We start from the raw sequence: 27,284 nt of genomic DNA on the forward strand, positions 1-27,284 counted from the left end.
TTAAAATCACCCAAACTCCGCCATTCAATGTAACTGTAGTTAACATTTTCATGCATTTCTTCCAGCCCATTTTGTATATGTAACTGAGATCTTCCAGTACATACACGTTTATTTCTTGACTTCCACTATTTGTGTGATTAAAATAGTCCATAAAGATAATTTTAATAACTGGGCAAAATTATATTTTACGCACGTGTAATAACTTGTGATATCATTCTCCTATGCAGTGCTTTTAAGTGGTTTCCAAGCTTTCCTTTTATAAATATAGCAGGTCTCAAAATGCAGTGCAACTGTATCTGGGATGTGAAGAAAAAATACAGCTGTTTCATTTTTTTGGTCTTCCAATGTCCTCGTCTCTGGCTAGTGTGTGTGTGGGGGGGAAGTTACCTTTAAAATCTTAGTCCTACCCAATAATCCTTATACACAAGGCTCAGTCTCTAAGAAAAAAGGTGTCTTCCGCCACTGTCCAGATGGCGACTTGGGAGTAGAGGGGAAGAAGTGTGGCTTCTGGGAGCCCAGGGATAGGGTGTGAGGGTGACTCAGGGTGTTTGGCGGTGGGTTTGCTCAGGTCCTTGCTGATTCCAGGGTGATGTCACATCCCAGTGACCCCTCCAGAAATGTCAGGATCCCATGTACCCATGGGGACGCTACAGGGGCTCAGGAGCGGGAACCTCAGGGCCCCTTCTTCTGTGACGGTGCAGCCTCCTCCAGGGGCTCCAAGCAGGAAGAGACGCAAAGCCCCCTCAACCAGGGGTGTCACTGAGTTACTGACTTAACTAAGTGGCTCTCATTTCTGTCTGACTTGCTCTCCTCCTCCTCCTTCACTGTTTCATCTTCCCACTTTCCCTGGGGCCTGAGACAGATAGGCTTCCCCCCTGCTCTGCCCCACGTCCCTCCAGGGAATGGCAGCAAAGCTCGTGGCCTGCCTTGCAGAGCGGGAAGGACTGCCTTCTCCACTCACAGAGGACCCCACAGGCTGAGTCCTCGGGGCTCGGCTGCTGAAATGCTAAAGGAAGGAGCTTGCAAGTGTGCCTATGATCCAAAGAAAATAATTTAGGTCTTTTTTGAAGAAAGACACCCATTTTGCAAGGCTAATTTCTTCCTGCATAATTTTATTTTGAATGTCAGAAGCTGGATATTAATTCCTTTTTTTTTTCTTCTGTCTTCATTCTCTCTATAATTTTGCACTTTACTGAAATGAATGCCATCAGTTAGAAGACGCACCGTTATTTCAGGTCCTCCTAAGAAAGACAAGCGAGCTGCCAATGAAATTATGAACAATACTGCCTTATTATTTAGGATTTTGGTTGATGCTTTTTGAGAAAGCTCTGTCTCGGCTTATTCAGACATACATTTTATCACTCCTGTGCATAGGTAAAAAGGAAAACAGAAGCGAAATAAATTGGAAAGTGATCCTAAAACTTCTTCACGGAAGAGACTGTTGTAGAAAATGATGCTTCTGAAGCCCCTTTCAACGCAGAGCTGGGGAAGATCGAGTCCTTGTCCACAGCATATTGTCAGTGCACTGTTGACATAGGATCCCTTAGCCCAGAGATGAGGACATCTGCCACCGCCTTTGCGATTTTCTTCCAAATGGCGGACCCCCATCCTGCAAGTGGATACACTGCACCTTCGCAGCCAATTGACACAGGTGTTAACAGAAGGTTTTCAGACCACGTCTGCAGGTGGGCAGACAAAGACCACCATATCATTTCTGTTGCCTAGCCAACCACTATTGTCAACCAACACCGATTGTAGGACAAACCCCAGTTTCACACACGTAAGTCTTAGACACAATGAACTATCGTAAGCCTTCATATTTCTCCATCCCACACCTCCTCTTCCACCTCTAGGCAGGTGGATGCTTCAAGCCAAACAGAGAGAAAGTTGTGTTCTTGGAAAGACATGGATCTTCTCTGAGATACTCATCCTATTACACAAATCACCGTGGAAAGGAAATCTTCTAATATAAAGCTTTGACTACAACTCTGCTATTTCTTCAGATAGATTCCTAGGAGGGGGGTTTAGGTACGAAAAAATAAGGCTGACCGTTCTTTTCATGAATATAAATCATAGTTACTGGATCAAATGTGAGGGAGGCAGACATGCGAGCACGTACACACACACACACACACACACACACACACACACACTCTATGGCAACACTAGCAAACAAGAAGTGCTTTCAATAGGACCAGAAATGATCGGGAGCCCTTGAAAGACAGACAGAGGATGAGGCCAGACTAAAGGAGGAAACCACGACGTAAACCACGTGCAAGGGAAGACGGCTATAGAAGTCGAGAGCAGCTTAGGGGCTCTAAACGCAGAAATGATAGACACGGGAAACAGAAGAAAGCTCCGGGGCGACTTGCAGTTGGTTGGTTGGTTGAGGCATCACAGCAGGAATGGGAGACTTGCTCTCCTCCCCTGATTGTGCCAACAAGAGGACGGCAGAGCCATCTGCCCACAGTCAGGAGCAGTAAGGTGGGCACTTGAACTCAAAAATCAGGGCAGGACCTGGGAAGGCCACTAGCACGTAGAGCCAAGAAGGAACTTCTTCAGCCAAAGGCAGACGCTGCTGGTTCACCCCACTCAGCAGAGCCTTCCCTTCTTCCACCATAATCGTTGGATTCAGGATGCAGCAAACAGTTGCAATACTCACAGACTAGCCACGTTTGTTGGGAATGTTTGACAAATAACAAATCTGACTGACAGTGGCTCAAGCAAAAAAAGACATTTAATTAAATCACATCCCAAGATATCTAGAGGTGGTTTCAGGTTTGGCACCTCTGACTCAATTAAAGCCATCCAGGAAAACAGATCTCCTACCTTTCCACTTCACCATCCTTGATGCATAGCTGCCTCATGGTCACACAATGGCTGCCACGGTCCAGACATCACATCTATGTCAAAGGAAGGAAGACAGGGAAAGAGGCAGTGTCACTGAGTTTTCCTGACACAAGTGTCCATTTTATAATAAAGCAAAAGATTTCCCAAAAATTTCTCAATAGGCTTCCACTTATATCTCATTGGCTAGAACTTTGTCACATGCCAGCCCTACCTGCAAGGGAGGCTGGGAAGAGAGGCATTGGAATTACAATGGACTTGGTATGATCATGAATTGTCACCTGAGCTGGGTAAGCATATGATTGCCTAAACACAATCAGGGATCTGTTAGGAAGCAACAAGTGAGAAATATGTAGCATGACCCCATTGCCAGAGTCTTTGAAAGCTAATAGGAACACTCAAACATAAAGACAATCACACATCCAACAGTCAAAAAAAATATGTGAGGATTAACACCACCTTGAAACAGAGATACTGAACCCAACAAGCAGAAGAAAACAATAAGACTTTAGATTAATTACATACACTACCTTCAGACAGATAAAAGAGACATTTGCATTCCAAAATAATGATAATAAAAAATTAGAGATTTTGGCTAATAGACAATCAGATGTTAATAATATGCATTTTTAAAATGTCAATGCAAAAATGCAAACCACAGAGCAGAAAGATAAACCAACGAAGAAGGAAAGAAAAAAATGATCTACACCTAGAGACAGTATGATGACATTTCACACCACCAAGGATCAAAGAGAAATCCCTAAGAGAGGAAAAACGGATGAACTATAAAGGACAAAAATAAAAAATAAAAAAAATTAGATTGGCATCAGCCCTTTTTTGGCAATACTGGATGAAAGAAGATAATAGCGAAGTTTTGAGGGGGGAAAACATTATGAGCCAGGAATTCTGTCCCCATGTATATACTACAGTCAAGCGGGAGGACAAAACAAATCCATTTCAGACCTTTGAGATCTAAGACATTTTACCACCCAAGACCCACACATGCAAGAACTATTAGAGGATGTACTCCAACAAGAAAAAAATAGGAATCTGTGGCAGACAGATACTTAAACGGTCCAAATGATCTCTGCCTCCTGGTGTTCACCCTCTTGTGTAATCCCACCCCTTGAGTGTGGGTGGGACCTGTGACGTGCTTCTCACCAAGAGAACACAGCAAAAGATTCCGACTTCTGTTTTGTCAGCAGACTTTCTCCTTTGCTTGCTCAAGGAAGCCAAGTGACATGTTGTGAGCTGCCCTATGTTGTGAGATGCCCACATGACCAAGACCCAGAGGAGGCCTCCATCCGACATCCAGCTAGGAACTGAGGCCCTCATCCAACAACCCAAGTCCTGGGTCTTTCCTCAGTCAAACCTTCAGATGAGACCCTAGCACGGGCCCACACCTTTTTGCAGCCTGGGAGAGACCCTGACGCAGAGGCCCCAGATAAGCCCGGCCTGGATTCCTGACTCACAGTGAGATGCTGTTGGTTTAAACCAGCAAGTGTGTGGCGATTTGTTATCCAGCAACAGATGCCTAACGCTGAATCCAAGATGCAAAGGTGGGCTGGCTATAGGAAGCAGTGGTGGGCAAACAGGCCAGTGAAACTCTGTGAGAAGTCCAAGAAGGTGTGGATTAAAAGCAAACTCTGGAATAAGAATCTCTGATTATTCAACATGGGAGGTGGGGAGAAGAGGAGAAATAAGGGAGGGAAGAAAAAGGGTAGAGGATTTCTTGTCCTATTTGAAGGTATGATATAAATTCTACCTTAAACTCTAGAGACTGATACATACATATCGCTCCAAATATTTGTACTAAAATGTTAAGGGTAAAGAACTTGTTGAAAAACCAATAAAAATTACAGCAAAATCTTTTTTAAAAGGCAAATGCCCACAAAGAAGTGGAGATTGGTAGAGAGAACAATAGCAAGACAATAAACAGATGGACAGGCAGTAAACGATGCCGCACACCCAAAAAAGCCGAATCCTAGAGCTTAAACTCGAGGTGGCCATACTGCAAAGAAAGGACTACAGAAAAGGGACATTCAGGGAATTTAAGATATGAGCTATTGGGAGTGAAAGTGGAGGAAATCTCCCAGAAAACAGAGCAAGAGACAAAGAGATGGAAAATAGAAAACAGAAAATAGAGGCTCAACCCAGGAGATCCAGTGCTCAAATAATTAGCGCAGAAAAGGAAAACGGAGGCGAGGAAATTATTTGTGAAACAATTTGAAACAATTTCCCAGAATTCTGGCCATCATGCATAAGACAGTTGTGAACGCTTTTAAATAGCTCAGAATACATGATCACTGGGGGGGCCCGTGCATGTTTTCCCATTTTATTCACATGGATTTGCATTTCTGTACGCATTTATTTATGGAAGGAACTCCCACAAACCCATCCCCCAACTAATCAATAACTATCTATGGGCTCCTTGCCTACCCCCCCCACACCTCCTTTGCTTTCAAAAGTAGCTTTACTATACATCCGGGTGCCGGAACAATGTATTATTTTGTTTTACTTGGTTTACAATCTTAGGAAGAGAGTATCACTCTGTGTGGTCGTCTGAGATATACTTTTTTCACTCATCTTTATACTGTGCAGATTTGTAGCTGTTGCTGCCTGGAGCCACAATTCAATCATTTTCACAGCTGCATGATATTCTATTCTTTTTTTTTTTTTTTTTTAAGGAGGGCACAGCTCACAGTGGCCCATGTGGGGATCTTACCGGCAACCTTGGTGTTATCAGCACCACGCTCTTACCAGCAGAGCTAACCAGCCACCCCTATGATATTCTATACTTTATACTAAAGTTTACTCATTCATTCTCCTACCTCCTACCAGCTTGGAAGGATTGGGAAAGAGCATGTATGTGTGTGTGTGTGTGTGTGTGTGTGTGTGTGTGTGTGTATGTGTGTTGATAATGAGATTTCAATCCTCATCGTCTCCAGTGGAAAATCAACAGGTAATGACTAAAACGGAAAAATCAAGAAGTAGCAATACACGTATATCATATAGAGATAAAGAAGTAAATATGAAATGAATCAGCTAAAGGAGTGAAAGTGGTTTCCGCTGAGGGGGAGGACGGAGGAGACAGCTGTTTTTCACAACAAGACTTATATCATAATTGGACTTTCACACCAAGTGCACATCTAACATTGCAAAAAGGTGAAATATGAAGGGGAACCACCAGAATAACAAAAATAGGATAGAGCTTGCAAACTATCAGTGAGAAAAAAATGGAATAAAGAAATGTGATTAATCAAACAAATGGTAGGAAAAGAAATAAGAAAAGCCATTTTAAAAAATGTAGTGGTTTTTTTTTTAAAAAAGGATATTAGTTTCCTATTGCTACTATCACAAATTACCACAAATTTAGTGGCTTATAGCAACACAAATTTATTAGCTTGCAGTTCTGGAAGTTAAAAACCCAAAACAAGTCTCCCTGGGCTGAAATCAAGGTGTCGGCAGGGTCCCTTTCTGGAGGCTCTAGGGGTGAATCTGTTGCCCTGCCTTTTCCAGCTTCTAGAGGCCGCCCTTACTCCATGGCTCATGGCCCCTTCCTCCATTTCTGTGCCTTTCTGCCACAGTCACGTCTCTGTCTGATTATCCTCTTCTGTGTCCCTCTTGCCCATTTAAGGATCCCTGTGACTGCACTGGGCCCACCCGGAGAATCCAGGATGGTCTCTGTATTTGAAGGTCAGCTGGTTAAGACCGTAATTCCATCTGCAACCTTACTTCCCCTTTGCCAGGTAACCTAACGTGCTCACAGGTTCTGGGGATTAGGACGTGACATCTTTGGGGGGCCGTTATTCTGCCGACCACAAAACAGTGCAGCAAATAGAAAACAGAGTTAAACAGAAACAAATAGATGAAAGTCTAGAAAGAGGAGCAAAAATTAGAAAGGAGGAAATAATTGGAAAAATGGAGACAAATTTATTAGAATTAAATTAAGATGAAATATTTTAGATCGAAATGGGCCACAAGGACCAAAGAAGAGAGAAAAGGAAAACCCACACTTAGAGAAATAATAGTGTAATTTAAGAATGTCAAAGACAAAGAGAAACTTTAAAGTTTGCAAGAAAAAGAATAGATTTTTTACCAAAGAACAAAGATCAGGTTTACATCAATTTTTCAATAACAGTATGGGATGCAAAAAGGCAATTGAACCTTTCTTACAAATTATTGAAGGAAAAGAATTTAGAAACCTAAAACTTGACATCCAGCCATATTTTCATTCAAATATAAGGGTACAAAAATATCATGAGGTTTACCAGGCCTGAAAAGGTTTGCCACAGAAAGAGTCACACTGGAAAATAAAGTATTTAAATAATAGGAGAGACAAATCTAATAAATGCTACAGGAGCAAAACAGGGTAGAGAGCCACTGGGGTTCGGGTACAACCTGGCATGAGGTGAGGGGTAAGGAGGGTTTCATGTCTGGGGAGATGACCCTTCATGGGGAGACGGAACCCAAGAGGGATCAGGAAAGTGTCCATGGGGGAGAGATGGCAACTGCAATAACAGATTAGCTACATATAAGGGATTAATCACATAATTTAGTATATCAAAGACAATGGAAACCAAGTTTCACAAGGTCAGAGAAAGAAGTTACAAATATGCAATGGAAAAATGCTACAACGTACCCTGTGGGGTTGGATTGCAATTCCAGGTGTCTCCTGAACTCATGATTTTCAATACACATAGACATAAGCTTGTAGATAGGTTTACTATGTATGTTCCCTAGCTCTGTCCCCTCAGAGGTCCTGGGAGAAGCGACACCCCTAAAGCTATTCACATACCTAGTGTCCATGTTTGCAGGGCAGGCAAAGCACACTATCAGAGCTGGAAGCTGAACAATTCCTGCAGCTCATTAAGGGCTCAGGGATGTTTGAGTCCTAGCCAATCTGAGTGGAGGGGCTTCATTGAACACCCAGTGCATTCCTTGGAAAATCACTGAAAAACAAATTACAGAAACTGGCATAAGAAGAAATAGACACATTCCTGTCACTATTCAACAAACCAAATTTGTAATTTCAAAACAAAATCTTCACAAACACACATACACACACACTCACAGGCCACGTTCTTAGGGGAAAGTTTATAGCTGAGCAAATATTTGTATTAGAAAAGAAGAAATTTCTAAAATCAACCTTCCACCTTAAGGAACCAGAAAAAGAAGAGCAAATTAAACTCAAAGTAAGTAGAGGGAAAGAAATAAGATAAGGGCAGAAATCAATAAAAATAGGAAGCAGTCAAACATTAGAGAAAATCAATGAGGCCAAAAGCTGGTTCTCTGAAAAGATCAATAAAATTGATCAACCTTAGATAGACTGGTCAAGAAAAAAGAAAGGAAGGCACAAATTGCCAATACATTTGGATCTATTTTTGTTTACTCTATGTTAAACATTCATATAATTCTAGTCAAATGTACAAAACCAGGTATGTTCAGAGAAGTATGACTTCTCCCTGTCCCTTTTACTCTGTCTCCTTCCTCTCCTATAGGTATTTATTTTATTTGTTTTGTGGCTTATCCAATCCACATTTGGGCACAAGAAAATACATGCACAGTGAATATACCTGCAGCATTGTTTTAAGGAATGCTGTGTTTCTCAGATGGGGCTCTCTTGGGGTGGTTTGAGATTCTTGTGAATATAGTCACGTTCAAATATAACCAACGCATCCAAACAGAAACTTTTAGAGTGTTCAAAAACACATGCAAGAGTGGGTTTCACAGATCAATGAATATGGTTATAGTTGATAAACATCTGCAAAGAATATCAAAGGGGCTTATCCTGACTCTGCAGAAAGAGAGTTCCACCTTTTTCTTGAATGTAGAGTGACAAAGCACCTGGCTGTCGGATCCAGGTTTCTGTGCAAAATTGGTCCAGTTCATTTTTCAAAATCGTATTTTGTATTCCACAGGTCCTGCTAATCCCGAGTGATGCAGAGTCCCTTTACAATCTGGCCAGTAAAGTTGGTGGCCCTCATACCATCAACGGACAAGTGCGTCCTGACCAAGGGAGGGGTCTTTCAAAAGCCTTTTGTTGTCAGTGTTTAAAATTGTTACCCTTTTCCTGTAATAAAGTGATGAACCTTAACTAACCATCTTGACTAAAACTCTAATTACTTGTTTGTTTTATCCTGAGATAAAAATCCAATGTCTGCACTGGTACTATAACCAGAGAATGCATAATGAGATTTAATACCAGGGGTACCAAAAAAATGCATACAAGTGGACATGTGGGTCAGCGTTGCTCAAACAGTAGTTCGCCGTAATCAGAAGTGCCTGGATGCTGATGGGAACCACTTTGAGCACCTCTTGTAATTGCAGAAGTCAAACGTGACTTGTATTCATCTTTTGTTATTGGTATATATTGAGTATTATCATTTTAATACAGTGTTTTTCCCTTTATTAAAATGTGCATACATTTTTTTGGCACCCTCTGCATTATAGTTGTTCCTGGTATCCATATGGTGAATATATCTACCTGACGATCAGTGCTAGGAATAATTCCTGATGCTGCTGTGATTGTATAAACACTTGCATGGCTCGATCCAATTGTTTACAATTATTTTCACATTAAAAGTGATAGTGTCCTGATAACTTACAATGTGTACTTGGTAGAGGCTTTCAGCTACTCTTCCTTACGTGGCAGATGTGTTTAGTTGCTAACGTGAAATCTCTTTTATGAGATGATCGTCATGTACAAGAGTTTGGATGGGCCTCTCTCTGGTTCAATGCTGGTTACATATACAAAGTTCCTGCATAAGAATTCTTGTTAGGCAATCTTAACGGACGATGAAGCTGACACTGTAAACCGGTAGGGAAAAGATACCTCGTCAATAAATGGTGTGGGGTCAAGGGGATATCTGTATTGAAAATGAAAAGAAACTCAGCTCCTATCTCATACAATATACAAAAATCTATTTCACGTGGATTATAGACCTAAATGTGGAAAGCAAGACCAAAAAGCTTTTAGCCAATAGCTCCATGTAGCTAACAATCACTAAAAATGTGGCTAAACCTGATTTGAAATGTGCTCTCTGTGTAAAGTACATACTGTATTTCAAAGACTTAACATCAAAAATGAATGTCAAATATCTCATTAAAAATTTTATATTGACCACATGTTGAAATAATATTTTGATGTATTGGGTTAGACAAAGTATATTATTAAAATTAATGTTGCCTGTTTCTTTTTACTTTTTTAAATGAGACTACCAGAAAATTTAAAATTACGTACGCGTAATAATTCATTTGTGCCTCATGTTATATTTCTATCATTCGGCAGCTACGCACTAGAAGATAGCATAGGAAGACGTATTCATAACCTTAGAATAAGCAAAGAGTTCTTTAAAAGGACACAAAAAGCACTGACTACAGTGGAAAAGATTAATGAATTGGACTTCATGAATATGAATAACTTCTGTTCATCAAAAAATGACATTCAGAGAGTGAGAAGCATCAAAATTAAAAACATTTGTGCTTTTAAGGACATCATCAAGAAAGAAAAATGACAACCCTCAGAAAAGGAGAAAAAAAATTGCAAATCATGTACCTGAGAAGGGTCTAGTATCAAGAATATATAGAGCGCTCTTACAATTTAATGATAAAAAGACGAATAACCCAATATGAAAATGGGCAAAGGATCTGAATAGGCATTTCTCCGAAGAAGACACACAAACGGCCGACAAGCACATGAAAAGATGCTCAACACCATTGGCCATCAGGGAAATGCTAATAGAAGCCAAAACAGGATCCCACTTCACACCCAGTACAATGTCTATAATCAAAAAGACAGTAACAAATGTCAGTGAGAATCTGCAGAAATTGGAACCCCCACTACTATGGGGATGTACAACAGTGCAGTCACTTTGGAAAACAGCCTGGCCGTTCCTCAGAAAGATAAACACAGAGTTACCATGTGACCCAGCAATTCTATGTGTATATATGTATATATCCAAGAGAAATGAAAATATATGTCCACACAAAAACTTGTATACTAGTGTTTACAGTAGCATTATTCATAGTAGTCAAAAAGTAGAATAACCCAAGCATTCATCAACTGATGAATGGATAAACAAAATGTGGTATATCCATACAATGGAACATTATTTAGGAATAAAAAGAAACGAAATACTGATAAACACTACGAAGTGGATGAACCTTGAAAACATTATGCTAAGAGAAAGAAGCCAACACAAAGGACCACATATTGTGTGACTCCATTTACATGAAATGTCCAGAATGGGCAAATCTATAGAGACAGAAAGAAAATAGATGAGTGATTGCCTAGGACTAAAATAGTGGGCAGCCTGAGGGGTGACAGCTAAGAGGTGTGGGGTCTCTTTTTGGGGTGAAGAAAAGTTTTCTAAAATTGATTGTGGTGATGGTTACACAACTCTGAATAGCCTAAAAGCCACTGAATTGCACACTCTAAATGGGTAAATTGTATGGCTTGTGAATTATACCTCAATAAAGCTGTTTAAAAAACAGAGAGAGTATGAAGGTAAACCATAGAGTAAGAGAAGATATTTGAAATACCTATAATAGAAATAGAACCATATCCAGAAAATATAAAGAAATTCAAAAGTTAGCAAGAAAAAATAAAGACAACCCAACAGAAAAAGAGCAGAATACTTGAGTAAACATTTCACAAAAGAGAGTGTCTAAATGGTCAATCAACATAGGAAAAGAGTTCAGCATTAATAGTCGAGATGGAAATGGTATTACAACCATAATGAGATACCACTAGCCTCGCATCAGAATATCTACAATTAAAAATTATTGCCAGTCAAGAATTAACAAGGGAGTGATGCCAGCAAGATAGTGGAATAGGCGGTCCCTAGCCCTCATCCCCACACAGAAACAACAATTTGGCAGCCATCCACGGGAAAAAGTGCCTTTCTGGAAGCTTTGCGATCCAGGTTGCAGTTTGCAAAAAATATTTTTTAATTAAAAAAATAAATGAATTCACAAGGTCACGAAGCAACTAAAATTCGCATATGCAGTTGGTGGGAGGGTATAATCATTTGAAAACCTATTTTGGTATCTATGAAAGATAAAATATGTAAACCCTATGACCCAGCTATCCCATAGCTAGGTACACAACCAACGGAAATATGTACATATATACACCAAAAGATATATATATATATATACAAGAAAATTTATAGTAGCTCTATTCACAATAGTTCAAAACTGGAAACAGTCCAAATATGTGTAGAAAGTCGAAGTTCTCCATACATTGTGAGATAGTCCGTAATGGGCTACTATACAGCCATAAAAATGAATGCACTACTGCTACAGCTACGTGGAGAGTTGTTGTAATTAGTATAACGTTGAATGAAAGAAGCCAGTCACTAAAGAATTCACAGGTTGTATAATTCCATTCATACATAGTTCAAAAACTAAGGAAGATGAAACATTATTGTTTAGAGGTGAAAGCTCAGGCCATAAAATTCTAAAAGAAAAGCAAGGAAGTTACCTTTGTGGGAGGACGCAGTGACTGGAGGAGCCGCTTTCTGGGGCGCTAACGCTGTATTCTTGACTTGAGTGGTGGGTAGGTGGTGTTCACTTCGTGATACATCACTGAGCTAAACATGTCTGTTTTGTGTAGATTTTTACATGCATGTTACAGTTTTATAATAAAAACGTTTTAAAAAGAAGAGTATTTACTAGCAAGGAGACATATGCCTGTGAAGTATCATAAAGTGAAAAAAGTTTGCAGAACTATTTATATGGCATGGTCTTAATTTTACTGTATGAATATAGATTTATCTATGTTTGTATAAGTACACTGATCTGAAGTGATGTAAACCCAGGTCATATGGTATTTATCCCTGGACGCAGTCACCAGTCTTCTTTGTTCAGTTTGTTTGTGCCCATGTATTTTCCTGCTCTTTCTGTAATAAGCCTTTATTGCTTTTCTAATAAGAAATAAAGCCATTTTGTAGTATTGGCCTGGGAATAAACTAACAGATCAATAGAACAGAATAGAAAACTGAGAAAGAGATTCAATAGATATAAGACTTTGATATGTGATAAAGGTGGGATTTCAAATCAATGGGGAAAAGATGGGTAATTTGATAACATTTCATTGGTTCAACTAACAATTTGGAAGATAAAGCTGAATTCTACCTCACACCTAAACAAATCCTAAATAAGTCCCTATATTATTTAAATGCAAACAAAAACTTTTAACCACACTAAATAAAAACATACGTTTGAGAAGAAAATGTAAGCAAATAGTCCCATCATCTTGGAACGGAGATCTTTCTAACCTTGTATCAAAGTTGGCTCGCACAAAGGTGGGCAGATTTGGCAATTTAAAAATATAAAACTAAATATACATATATATATATATCAGAAGTTCATAATAATCACAGCTGTAAAATGCCTAGGAATAAAATTAACAAGAAATGTGAAATGTCTTTATGACAAAACTGTACAACTTTACTGGAAGACATAAAAGAAGACCTGAAAAAATGGAGAGCTTGGTGGAGGGAGTCAAATTTATTCACTGTCACTTTGCGCACATATATATATATATATATATATATATATAGAGAGAGAGAGAGAGAGAGAGAGAGAGAGAGAGAGGGAACCTAAATATTTGGGAATAGATTACTCCTCCAACTGTGTGATGTGCAGTGGTTAAGAATACATAGCCCTGCACACACTTTTACGTGCAGGGAAAATTTCTCTGCCACTTCTTCTCACATCCCCCAAGCCTGGGGGAGAGAAGTTGCTGGACTTTGATCGGTCCTACACAGCAAGCTGAGGTCACTGTGTTACAAGGACACACACACACTTGGTCTCCCTGTGCTGTCCCGCCATGCACACCCGGTCTAGCAGAGGACGGGCTGTGCCTCACTTTCTGCCCTCACACTGGGAGGCGTGAAGCTGACCTGTTTCTAATCCCCTAACTTGAGGGCTGGCCAGATTCCCAGCCTCAGCCCAGGCTCTGTGCTGCCGTCCAGCTTCTACCCACGTCCTGAGTGAGGCAGTGGCAGAATGGCCAGGCCTGCTGGTTCATGGCGAGGCCTCCTGGCCCAGGAGACAAATGACGATACATAGTCACATGGTTGCAGGGTGACTGCAACAGGCAATATCTAGCCATCACTCTATAACCAGAGGACTCTACAGCAATGTGGCACTGTGCTGGAGGAAGAAATTGTCCCATGAACCTAGGTGCCAGATCTGGATGATGTAAATAACCAAAAGCCATTATAAACTAGCTGGGGAGATAGAATAGCACATTGGTTAAAAATACAGATTTTACAATGCCTGGGTTCAAGTCCAGGTTCTACATCTAGCTAGCTGTGTGACCTTTGACAACATACTTAACCACTCTGAGCCTCAGTTTTCTCCTCTGTAAAATATTACTGTGCTACAGTACTATTATAATGATATTTACCAATACAGGGCTCTTACGAGGATTAAATGAGTCAGTATATATAAATAATACTTAGAACTGTGCCTGGCACGGAATAACTATGTGTTAGTTGTTACCATCATTACAATGGAATCTAAGAGACTCAGAAAACCCCTGCCCAGGCCGAGCTCCACAGCCTGGCTACGCAAGCACCTCTCCTGAGAGGGAACCAGGCACCCGGAGAAGCCACCGGCTAACATGCCCAGCCTGTCGTCACCTGGCCATGCTCGTTGAAACTTGCCGCCTGTGTGCTAATTGCAGTAAAATGGAACTGCTGTAAGATGCACCAGGGCGCACGTTTTGCGCTGGTTCTCAAACCCAGGCCTGTCTGGTATCAGGCATGTGCTCCGCTGACAATGAAATGAATGTGCTGTGATCTTGATTTGGCTACTGACCCACGTACAGGAGCTCCTTTGGGAACCATTCTGTCCACCCGCAGCCTCCCAGAGTTGCTGAGCGCAGGGCCCCAGCCCCACCCTCACTGGGGCCCCCTCAAGACCCCACCTCCACACAGGTGGGGCTGATTTCAAAAGACGCCTAGCATGTATTGCTGAGTGAAAAAGCAAAAGGCCGAACAGTGTGTGTAATGCAATTGTTGTTGGAAGCATACAGGAAACTGCATTTTCAAAGTCTAGCAGGATGTATGCCAAACAGTGCATGGTGGTTACTTGGTGGGTTTACCTGGGCAAGGGGCTTGAGTGTGGAGGAGGGGGCATGGTCACTCTTTGCTGTAGACCCGTTACTGTGGTTTGACTTTTTCACAGCAACATATGCAAATTTGGCTATGAACAAAAACGAAACAAAACAAAACAAAACAACAAAAACATTTTTTTCAATAAACATCAAATCACAGGAAAATATTTGCAACATGTATGTCAGACAAAGGGTTAAAGCAATATCTCTAAGTGTTCAGGAATAGAAAAAGTAGTTGAAGAGAATAGAATAAAACAGCAACAGTGGTTATTCCTAGAGGAGACTTAATGGGATATTTTAATTTTCTTCTTTATACCCTTTCCTATATTTTCCAAACATTTAGCAATAAAAATACATTATACTTTCCTAGTCAGAAAAATACGATTTTTTAAGTTGAAGGGAAATATAACAATAAAAACAGATACTTATAGAGAAGATATGAAAGGAAACCAGAAGACTTAAGAGGTTTGAAAAGATAGAAGGTAAAATGAGACCATTTAAAAAGGAAAGATAATTGGGAACAGTACAAGTCAGAATGATAAAATATACACACTAAAATAATTAAAAAAAAAACAATAAGCGAAAATATTGAAAAGCAATATTAAAATTCAATATTAAAAATCAATAGCCAGAAAGTTGAAAAGAAACCACTAGAAAGCTTCTGCAGGTCTTGCAGGCAGGAGACCCCAGCTGAGGTCCAGCTGCATCCTCAGGGTGCCTCACGGGCTCCCCAAGAGGGAGGTGACAGGTCCTTTGGCAACTTTGTGGCCACCCAGCCCCCAGGGCTTCAACCTCCAGGACCTTCCACCTTATCTCAGAGTCTTGCGGGCATGTGCCTGACCCCCCCAGGGCTAGTGCGGGGTGGGGGGGCTCCCCCATGCTTCAGTTCCTGCTTGATATGTAGCTCCCCTGTGGCGTGCTGCCAACCCCGGAGCCATTCTGGCTCCACACCCCGTGCTGGGCAGCCCAGGTGAGCCTCGGCTGCCAGCCCACTTTCTGGAGATACTGTGGCCCAGATACATCAGATGATGTTTGCAAAGTGCCTGGCACACAGTGGGTGGGTAGCACACGCTTAGGGAGTAAGTGGCTCTGAGTGGCATCCCATCCCCCAGGAGTTCGAGCCTGCGTGGGCTCCATGTAGACATTGCTGTGTCCTCCCACAAAGACAGACCCCGCATCGCAGCAGCTTCCTTGGCCTGCAGATCAAAGAAAGCCCCCACGCTGCCCCACGCTAAGCTCAGGCCTCACTGTGCCCGAGAGAAGGGGGTGCCACGGGCACAGAAGGGTGCCCTGAGGCTGCAATGAGTTCTCAGCAGACCCTCTCCCCACCCACACCCGACTGTAGCGCCCCAGCCAGAGCTGCACCCTGTAAGCCTCTGGGAAGCCCAGAGCCCTCAGCCAGCTCCGCGGATGCCCCTAGCTGCTGGCTAGAGAGGCATTTGTGCTCGTCAGTTCACGTCAGCGTGGCGCCCCTACCTAAATTACAAATAGGTCCTTAAACGTATAGCTGTGGTCAGCCCAGGCCTGGCTGTCGCCAGTGAGAGCAACGGAGCCTATCCAGGGACCAGGGCAGTGCTTCTCAAACTGTAATTCCTGTACAGAGTCACCTGGGATCTTGTGAAAATGCAAATTCTGAGTCAGCAGGTCTGGGATAGAGCCTGAGAGTCACGTTTCTCACAAGGAGGCTACTGCTGGTCCAGGAATCACACTGAGTGGCAGCTGCCAGACAGTGCCTTTATGCCCATGAAATCATTAAACTCGAGGGGACTCCAGAGACCAGGTTCTCTGGCTTCCCATTAAGGCCAGCAATTTTTCCTGCAGCATTTCTGATAGCAGGACAGCGTCTGGCATGTACTAGGTACTAAATAGACGATAATTGGCCTGAAGTAAAATTATTTCCAGGAACAGGAAGCTCTTCTGGTGAAGGCAGGCCTTTCCTGGTTAGAAAGCTCCTTCTTTTCAGCCAGCCCAGGCGCCCTGAAACTGCCACCTGCTGGCTTTGGCACACCCCATGCCGCTCCACCCAGCAGGTACCACGCAAAGCGCCGAGACCGAGTGAAATGTTTGCAAACTAAAAACTAAACAGCAAGCAAACAACAACAAAAATGGACTCCAAAACTAAAAAAGCAGAATCACAACTAATAAATGTTTGTCTACAAAATGTAGGATGTGTCCAACTGGCAACAGCAATGTGACTCCTACATAGTTAGGTATAAATTATATTTAATTGTGGGTGCAGGTGCATTTTAAGCTGCTTCGTGGTACCTGGGGTGGGGCCTCCCAAAGTAAACATGCCTTTAGCCCTCAAAGGTCTTAGGTGGCCTGTATCATCTTCCTTAGACGATTCTCTCATCAGAAATCAGTAATTGTGGCCTCCCCAAGGCATCACTCTTTTACATTAAACCAATTCCACAGGTATCCAGGCTGGACACAGGGAGAAACACACCTTAAAAAACAGGTAAGAATACTTCCAACTTCTTTCTGCCAAAAATAACAATGGAATCGACATCTTTTTTGCATAAAGTCTTTTTAATAGTTGGAATTACTTCACTACCACGTGGACTCAAACAGGATTAAGACGCCTGTCTCACCTTCTCATCTAATTGGTACCAAGTCCTCTCAATGCTTTCTTCTTAATATTTCCTAAATTCATCTACTCTTATCACATTTACTGTTTAAATTCATGGAAATTAAATAACACACTTTTAAACCACCAAAGGGTCAAAGAATAAATCACAAGGGGAATTAGAAAATACCTTGAGACAAGTAAAAATGAAAAACACAACATATCAATCCTTATGGGACGCAGTGAAAACGGTGCTAAGGGGGAATTTTACAACTATAGATACTCACATTCAAAACGAAGAAAGAGCTCAAATCAATAACCTAACTTCATACGTCAAGAAATAAAAAGAAGAACAAACTAAATCCAAGCTAGAAGAAGGAACTTATAAAGGTTAGAGAAAAGCAGAATAGAACATAGAAAAATAATCAACAAAATTAAGAGTTTTTTTTTAAAAGATCAACAAAATTGACAAACACTTAGCTAGACTAAGAAAAAAAGAGAGAAGACACAAATAACTAAAATTAGAAATGAAAGAGGAGACATTACAACTGATTTTGCAGCATATAATATTGTGAACAACTGTACACCAAAAAATTGGATAACACAGAAGAATATTAATTCCTAGAAAAACATACCTACTAAGACTGGAATATGAAGAAATAGAAAAATCTGAGGGTATAATGTACACCATGGTGAATATAGTTAATAATATTGTATTTCACATTTGAAAGTTGCTAACAGAGTAAATTTTAAAAGTCCTCATCACAAGAAAAATAATTGTAGCTATGTATGTTAACTAGATTTATTGTGGTGATCATTTCTAAATATATACAAGTATCAAAACATTCTGTTGTACACCTGAAACTAATGTTTGTTATATGTCAATTACACCTCAAAAAAAAAAAAAAAGAAAATCTGAAATCTGAAGAGACTTATAACTAGTAAGAGATTTAATGAGTAACCAAAAACCTCCCAACTAAGGAAAGCCTAAAACCAGACCACTTCACTGGAAAATTTTACCAAATATTTAAAGAAGAATTAATATGAATTCTCCTCAAACTCTTCCAAAAATGTTGAAGAGGAGGGAATACTCCCAAACTCATTCTAGGAGGCCAGCATTACCCTCAGACCAAAGCCAGACAAAGGCACTGCAGAAAAAGAAAATCATAGACCAATATCCCTGAAGAACACTGACGCCAAAATCCTCAGCAAATGACTAGCAGACCAAATTCAACAGCATGTTAAAAGGATTATACACCATGACCAAGTGGGCTTTATCCCTGAAATGCAAGGATGATCTAACATACAAAACTCAACGTAACACATCACATTCACAGAAGGAAGGACAAAAACCCCACGATCATTTCAATTGATGCAGAGAAAGCTTTTGACAAAATTCAACATAATTGTATGATAAAAAACGACAAATTCAGAATAGAAGGAAACTACCTCAGCATACAAGAGTCTCCCCTTTATCTGAAGGGGATACGTTCCACGACCCCCAGTGGATGCCTGAAACCACGGAGAGTACTGAACCCTATATATACTATATTTTTTCCTAAACATGTATATGCTTTCTGGCTTCCCTTTGGTGTGCCCGAATGGCCAGCGTCACTACACTGCGCTTTGGGGCCCTTCTTAAGTGAAATCAGGGGGATTTGCACACCAGCACGGTGATATTTCCCTAGTCAATCTGATAACCGAGATGGTTACTACATGACCAGCGTGCAGGGGGTGTCTACAGTGTGGACAGAGTGATGACTCACGTCCCAGGTGGGACAGAATGGGTCACTCGAGATTTTCATCACGCTACTCGAACGGGTACAATCTAAAACTGATGAATTGTTTATTTCTGGAATTTTCAATTTAATATTTCAGACCACAGTTGAGCGTAATAACTGAAACCTTGGAAAGTGAAACTGAGGATTGGGGTAGGCGGGTACTGTAATAAAGACCATATATAATAACCCTACAGCTATCATTACACTTAATGGGGAAAAACTGTAGACTTTTCCTCTAAGATCAGGAACAAGACAAGAAAGCCCGCTGTCACCATTTCTAGTCCAACATAGCACTGGAAGCTCCAGCTACTGCAATTAGTCTATATTGCCATTCAAGTCAAGGGACCCCAAACAGCCACATTCGCTCAAATGTTTTTCACCAAGGGTGCCAAGGCCACCCACTGGGAAAAGGGTCATCTCTTTAATAAACGGTGCTGGGGAAAGAGGATATCCACATGCAAAACTGGATCTTTCTACCAAGTACAAAAATTAATTCAAAATGGATCGAAAATCTAAACGTAAGATCCAAAACTATAAAACTCCATGCAGAAAACATAGGGGGAAAGCCTCCTGACATCAGATTTTGCAGTGCTTTCTTGGATGTGACACCAACAGCACAGACAACAAAAGAAAAAACAGACAAATGAGCTATCATATCCCCTCACACCCATTAAAAAAACAACAGAAAATAACAAGTATGGATGAGGATGTAGAGAAATTGAAACCCTTGTGCACTGTTGATGGGGTTGTAAATGGTACAATTGCTATGGAAAACAGTATGGCACTTCCTCAAAAAATTAACATAGAATTTTTGTATGATCCAGCAATCCCACTTCTGGGTAAATAAAATACCCAAAAGAATTAAAAGCCAAGACTTGAACAGATATTTGCACTTTCACGTTCATGGTAGCACGATTCACAGTAGCCAAAAGATGCCACCCAAATGTCCATCGATAGATGAACAGATAAACAAAATGTGGTAGATTAGATTACATACAGTGGAATATTATTCAGCCTGAAAAAGGAAGGAAATCCTGCCACAAGCTAAACATGGACGAACCTTCAGGACATTCTGCTAAGTGGTATGAGCCAGTCACAAAAAGACCAATATTGTAGATTCCACTTACATGAGGCATATAGTCAGATTCAGAGACAGACACTGGAGTGATGGTTACCAGGGACAGGACAAGGGGAAATGGGGAGTTTTTTTAATGTGTACAGTCTCAGTTTAGTGAAATGAAAAAGCTCTGGAGATCTGTTCCACAACAATGTGAATATACTTAACACTATTGAACTGTACATTTAAAAATGGTGAAGATGGTAAATTTTACCTCCCAAAAAAGTTTTTTTCAACCATGCCAAAAAAAAAAGGAAAGAAACAAAAAAATCTTCTCACCTTCTCGAGGTGATTCTGAAGAATTTCAGCTTTGAAACCACTGGCCCGAAGGTATCCTGAAGAGCTTCTGGAAGCCCGGTTTTGAGCTGGGCTGTGAAGGGTGGAACCATTTTGGTTGGGTGAAGAGGGGGGAAATTACAAAGGAAGGCATTAGTTCAGCAGCAGCAGCCTATCATCATCACAAACATTTATTGTAAGTGCCTATTAAGTGTCGGGTGTGTGTTTCGAGAACACGTGTTCTCTCATTTAATCCTCTCAACAGCAGCTCTGTGAGATGGGCACTGCTGGTGCGGATTTATAGAGAAAGGGGATGGCAGTTCGGAGGAGGCAGCGAGGGGACCCATCTGCCTAAGGCAAACAGGGCACGTAGAGGTGATGCAGCCTGGAAGGGAGGAGGCCAGTTGGCCTCGACACCAGGCAGACACCCACATGACACCATGGAACGAGTTCTCAAGCACAGGCCTACGATGCCAGAGGTGTTTTCAGCAGGTGAACCTGCAAGCAGCGTGCGGGAAAGTCCTGTGCTCTACATAGGGGTGGAAGCCTGATCAGTGCAACTTGGGTGACAAATGGAAGTGCAAGTTGAAGGTCAAAGGAAATCCACCCCTGAAGCAGGTGCCTGTTCTCTATCTGCCCCTACTCCTGCCATGCCAGGCCTCTCTGAATGACTCATATCCTCTGGACTAGGCAGCAGGACTCCTGGTACCTGCCCTGCTCTGGCTGAACAGGACCAGATGGGGCAGGGCTGCATTTTCCTGAAGTTCGGTGGCTGGCACTGTGGGCATTGATTGGCATGAGGGTACGATGGTCCCTGAGCGCGCCCTCTGCTGGACGCTCCTGGTCTGGCAACTCTCTGCAGGCTCTGTGGGCACTGGGCCCAGTTAGCTTTCATTTTTTATTAGAATGACGGGATGTCTTTCCGAGCCTGGGTGATATTAATTACAGTCTGTTGTATAACAACCTGGTTTCATAGAGGACAGAGCCCTCTGTCCCAGAGGCCTGTCCCCCAGGAACCCCCCAAAAGGATGGACTTCTCACAAATTCTGAACTCCCTCCTCCTTTTGCTGCTCAGAATGAGCCTTCAGCATCCTCAGGCCAATCAGGCAGAATCTTGGAGCTCCTGGTGGGTTATGCTGCAAGCTGCTCCTTAAGAATGGAGAATTCTAGAAATTTGATCTAAAAGCTGGACACAGATGACCTTGACAGGGCAGTAGATCTCTGCTCCAATAAAGAAAGGTAGTGGTCTACTGTTACCGGATTCTTCCAAGAAGGGCCTCAGCCTCACACGGGGAACACCATAATGGATTCAGGCATTGAGCTGTGGGGATTTCAAACCTCTTTTAGCAGCAAACCCTTGGGACCCTTCCTACTGGGCCTTCCTGGCAGTGAGGCAGCTCTGCAGAACCCAGGATTCCTACGTGGGGAGAGGGAGGGGAAGGGGAATTTTTCATTGTAAAGTTCCCAAACTAGCCGAAAATATATAGCTTTGTTTTGTGTACATTTTTCTTTTTTATGCAAACTTTATACTAACTATAACTTGCTTTCTTCACGTAACAATATATCTTGGAGATCATTTTTATTTTCTTAGCATGGTAAAGTTGGACTTATTTACATAACCAGAAACGTTCTCTTTTCCCTTAATTTCTTCCACTGGTTTTAAGCTTAAAAAGTCATTTCTTCTTTAGGTATTTGAAAGTGTCTATTTTATTTTCCTTATTATTGTTGCTGTTATTTGCAAACAGAATTTATTTGTTGTATTATATGCTGCGAGGGTACACATTTTTTTTTCCTAATTGTCAGCCAGTTAGCTCAAAATAATTTTTAAAATAACCCTTTCTATTCCCAATGATAGTACTTTATTACGTGTTAAATTACTATGTGTATCATTGCCTCATTTTGAGCTATTTTAATCTATTAAAATGACTGTACATTTTTGCCTTAATACCACACAATTTTAAATATTATAATTTTCTAATATGTTTTATATTTAGGTCAATTCTCTCCAGCTTTACTCTTACTTTATAAATTTTCTTTGAAATTCTGTTTATTCTGCTAAATGAATTTTTATAAAGCAAATTAATTTTTATATAGCAAAAGTTGAAAATTTGGATTTGCACTAAGCCTGTAAATTAATTCGACTTTCCATCTTCACATTATTTCGCCTTTGCATCAGGCACACTGTATGTCTTTCCACATTCAGGTCTTCTCTCATATTCTTTACAAAAAAAAAGTTTTCTTCATATAGAAAATGCTATATTCTGGATTAATTTATATAACATGGGGTCACCCATGCCTCAAAACTTTAGAAGACATCGCCCTCTCCCCAGTAAAACCTCTGGACTCAGAACTTTTGGGGGCAATATTCTTGATATCTTTCTTAAATTCTTCCTCAACTCATCTATTCATTAAACTAAGGATTTATTTCAGACGCCTACTATGTGCCCAGCCCAGTTCTATGTGATACACCAGTGGGAAAATAGTTTTCTTACAATGCTCTTGAAATAAAACGTTTTAAATTATGAAACAAAAAAAGAAAAAAAATGAAACAAAGTAATTAATAAAACATTTAATTAAAAGAACACAATTATTTACAAATAAAAAGTTTAATTAAAAAAACAAAGCAAATTCTCTCTTCTCAGGAAGCTCACATTCTAATGAGGAGAAAAGGGAAACAAGTAAGCCACCAGGCATATGTCATATCAGATGGTACATAGGAGAAAAGTGAAACAGTGGGGGGGGGTCGGGGGTGCCACTTTAAAAGCTGGTCAGGATTAGGTTTTGAGCAGAAACCCAAGGAGGTGGCTTACATTTTCCACTTCTGATTCTGTTCAATAGAGGAAACTTCTCTATGTTTTTTTTTCCACAGAAAACTATCTATTTCCTTCAAGTTTCAAATTTGTGGGCAATTTCACCTAGTATCCTTTTATATTTTTAGTCCAGTTCTGTTGTCCTTTTACCATTTCACCTTAAGTTGTGTTTGCTTCTGGTGTTTTTCCTTCATTATATTTGTCCATTGTATTATTCAGACTTTAACAAAAAGAATCGGCTCAAGAGATAGGTATTATTTAACTGCTTTTCTAGTTTCTAATTTATTCTTTTCTGCTTTTTTCCTGCTTTCCTTCTGCATCTTTATTTATTTTTCTTTTCTTTTTTTTTAAATATTCCTAAATGACTTCATGAATATTTTGTTTGTTTAACTTTTCCTGGGCATAATAATAAAATCATTTTAGAAGCCACAGTTTTTGAGTAAAACTTTGCACGTGTACTGTTGGTTTTCATTAGTACAGTTCTTTTTTGTCTTATTTCCTAAATTAGCACTTGGTACTTGATGTCCTTCTTTATCTAAAAGCGATTTTGGAGAATTCTCAATGGTCAATTTCTAACATTAATTTCTAATTTTATCATATTGTCATCAAAAGATGTGGTCCACATAACATCTGTATTTCAAATTTATTGGGATTTTCTTTATGGCGAAAAATATGATCTGTTTTTTAAATTGTTTTGAGGATCCTGGAACTTACAGCCTACGCCAACAGTTGATATGCCCCCAGGAACTGGGGAAAAGAACAAAATGTGGACAGGAAGTGATCTTGATACAGGGAGACAGAGAACTGCTTTTTTTCAGTACCGACTATAGGTCAGGCTCTGTGCTAGGCACCTGTCACGTACTGTCTCATTCAGTGGTCAGGTAGGTTCTTCAGAGCAGGAAACCAAAGCTCAGAGAGGTTAAGTAACTTCCTAAAGTCTGTTCCCCTGCTCAAAGCTCTGACCCCCTTGCATAGCTGAGCAGGTTCCCACTTTTCTTTCAGTTCATTTTAAACATAACCTCTTGTAAGAAGGCTTCCCAAACATGAGAGGTATGTACCCCTCTTCTGTTTTTGTATAAGTCATCGCTAGTCTCACATCTGTCACCGTTGGTTGCCTGGGGGACCCTTGAGGGTGGCCAGCATGTTAGGGGTTTTCCATAAATGTGTGTTGATGAATAAAGACAATAAAGTGAAAAATAAAGGCAAAGGGAGGAGACCAAAAAGAGAATACATGTCTGAAGATTCAACACAGCAAACCCATCACCCTACGGCACCTCTCCTCCACCGCTGCCAAGCAGGTGAAGCCTGGGGTTTCCAGGTAATCATACTCACATCAACAGCTCATTCCATTTGCAGAGTGCTTTCCCATCTACGCAGCAGTATCTCATATGCATTATCTCATGTGATCTTCTCGACAAACACAGGTGGCCCTGAGCCCATTTTGTAGGCAGTGAAACCATTCAGAGACTGAGTCTGGCCAAGGTCACACAGCTGGCAAGTGGCAATAGCCAAGAGCTCCTCAGACTCCAGTCATCGCCACATTCAAACTCGAACCCTGGTCCCTCCTGACTTTAAAGCAGGTACACACACACACACACACACACACACCCCTACCTTGCTTCCTTGGTGGAGAAGATGGTAAGTCCCCTCTCATCGTGCTCATCATGGCTTCACAATGATGTCCTTTTTTTCCCACCAGACAACATGTTTAATTAATGCCTTAAAGGAAATTCATGAGAGTGAACCCTGTAACATGCTCATTCATGCATCTGTTCTTATGAACAATAAACGTTTATGGAACCCCCAGGTACTTGGCTGGCCCTGGACACTGACCCAGGTGGCAGGCTTGGGAAGACAACTTGGAGGAACCTTCAGGGCGGTCCTGCCCACAATCGACCCACAGCTCCCAGGCCTGCCTCCTCCTCCCCTGTCCTCCCAGTTCCCACCCCACACCCTCTCTATCTCCCTTCACAAAAAGACCCATTCTCTTTTTGCACAATACACTTTCACAATAGTAGTCTATTCAGCTCAGAGCCCAAATCATCAGCAACCAAAATGCTGGTTCCCCTTTCCTCTTACCAGGTCTTCATGCATTTCCAGAGGAGGAGAAATAATTGAAGTCTGCAGCACAACTTCCTGTTTGCTTGGCTGTTTCTACTGAGGACTGTAAGCTCCTTGAAGGCCTGACCTGTCTTTGGAATGAATGAGAAGCCTAGATCTTGTTCTCTAAAGTTACTCCTTAAAAATGATACAATCATTATAGAAATTTGGCAAATACACTAAGAGAGAAAGAAGAAAATGCGTAAAACGTGCCTCTAATTCTAAAAAACAGAAATGACTTTTAACTTGTCTGTGTTTCCTTCCAAGCATTTTATGTATTTTTTGGGATAAATACAGATGTATATACAAAATTGGACAAAAATATAATTCTGATGCATATGCAATTTTGTATCTCACTCAGTATATTACAAACATTTCCCAAGTCATTAAATATTCTTCAAAAACATGCTTTTAATGGCTGTGTAGTATCACATCAAATGTGTACGCCATAACTTCTTAAACATTTCTTCACTGTTGAATACTTACCATATTTCCCTCCTCCCTTCCTTCTCCCCTCTCGCTACCTTTTTTTCGGTTTGTGATTTTTGCTAACATAAATAACAATTGATAAATATCGTTAACACACGTCTTTGTCCACATTGCTGATTCTCTCAAATAGATTTCTAGAACTGAACTTACGGAATCCAAAGGATGCAAACTTTTAAGCTTTTCTTGATCTCTAATATCAAATTATTTTCCAGGCTTTGTACCCATGAGTTCTCTCACAGCATTATGGCTTTTATCTGTTTGTTTTTAACTGGTGAAGTTGGCAATTTCCTGTTTACGGTCGATGGGCTCTGTTTCTTTTGGCATATTTTTATTCTTATATTTATGCAAATAAGGCCAGTTAACTTATGGGAAATAAAGCCATGCAAATATGTACCCTTGGTCACAGGCAGAATCAGAGGACATGGGTCATTATTCCAGGAAAAATGATTTGCACATGTCACATGTTCACCCCACCTGTCCATGCAGACTCGCTTTTTTTTGGTTTTTCCCCAAAATTTTAATTATTCCTAAACTGTTACTATATTTCTGATAATTTTGTTTAGCTGCTCAATACATCTGCTGTGGAAATCCAGTCATTAGCTTAGTTTTCAGGGACTGTCCACCAGTTCCGGGTCCCTCTGCTATCCTTTCAGGAGCCCTGAGTCTAGCTCTGCTTCTGCAGCCCCTCTTAGTTCAATCCTGGGATCCTACACCTTCCATGAGGGGATTCCAGTTGAGAGATTTGGTATTAATAATCGAATATTAAATATGGCAAAGTCACTGATATTTTTAATAACGTTTGTTTGGTTCTGTCAATGAAAGAAACAGATCTTAATAATCACCTGCTAATCTCCCAGCAGCTACTCTAGTGAACACATCAACTGAAACACTGACGAGCTGTGCTTCACCTCTTTTCTCAGCTTACAAGATCTCTTAGATTTTCAGAGATGGATGTGAACATTCTGGAAAGTCTGTAGCATGAATGCACCCTCCCCAGGGAAATCATGATTAGTAAAACTTATAATACACACCTTCCTTCCCAATTCAGCTCTAAAGGGGCAACTGTGGGGCTTCTGAAATGCCCAGGGGAGGCCTCCGTTGACTGCTTCTGCATTCGAGCAGTCCACTTCTTTCTCTCTTCTGTGAATCCAGAGGCTTCTTTCCCCAG

The 27,284-nt window shown here is 40.9% G+C and overlaps 1 protein-coding gene across 6 annotated transcripts in view; it reads right to left on the bottom strand.

Annotated features, from left to right (window-relative positions):
- Positions 1 to 27,284, bottom strand: part of ARPIN (actin related protein 2/3 complex inhibitor) — a 48,159-nt gene that overhangs the window by 16,656 nt on the left and 4,219 nt on the right. For all 6 annotated transcript variants that reach the window (XM_088789370.1, XM_088789369.1, XM_088789367.1 and 3 more), the window contains 5 exons: positions 25,607 to 25,719; positions 25,142 to 25,246; positions 20,721 to 20,811; positions 7,646 to 7,799; positions 2,830 to 2,903 (listed from right to left, as the gene is read on the bottom strand). In XM_088789370.1, coding sequence (XP_088645496.1) covers positions 2,830 to 2,867 — 38 coding nt within the window. In that variant the 5' untranslated portion in view covers positions 2,868 to 2,903; positions 7,646 to 7,799; positions 20,721 to 20,811; positions 25,142 to 25,246; positions 25,607 to 25,719. The remainder of the gene's footprint in view (positions 1 to 2,829; positions 2,904 to 7,645; positions 7,800 to 20,720; positions 20,812 to 25,141; positions 25,247 to 25,606; positions 25,720 to 27,284) is intronic.

Source organism: Rhinolophus sinicus, chromosome 13 (assembly GCF_057876585.1).
Source record: "Rhinolophus sinicus isolate RSI-liver-muscle chromosome 13, RSI-T2T, whole genome shotgun sequence".
Lineage (NCBI taxonomy): Eukaryota > Metazoa > Chordata > Mammalia > Chiroptera > Rhinolophidae > Rhinolophus > Rhinolophus sinicus.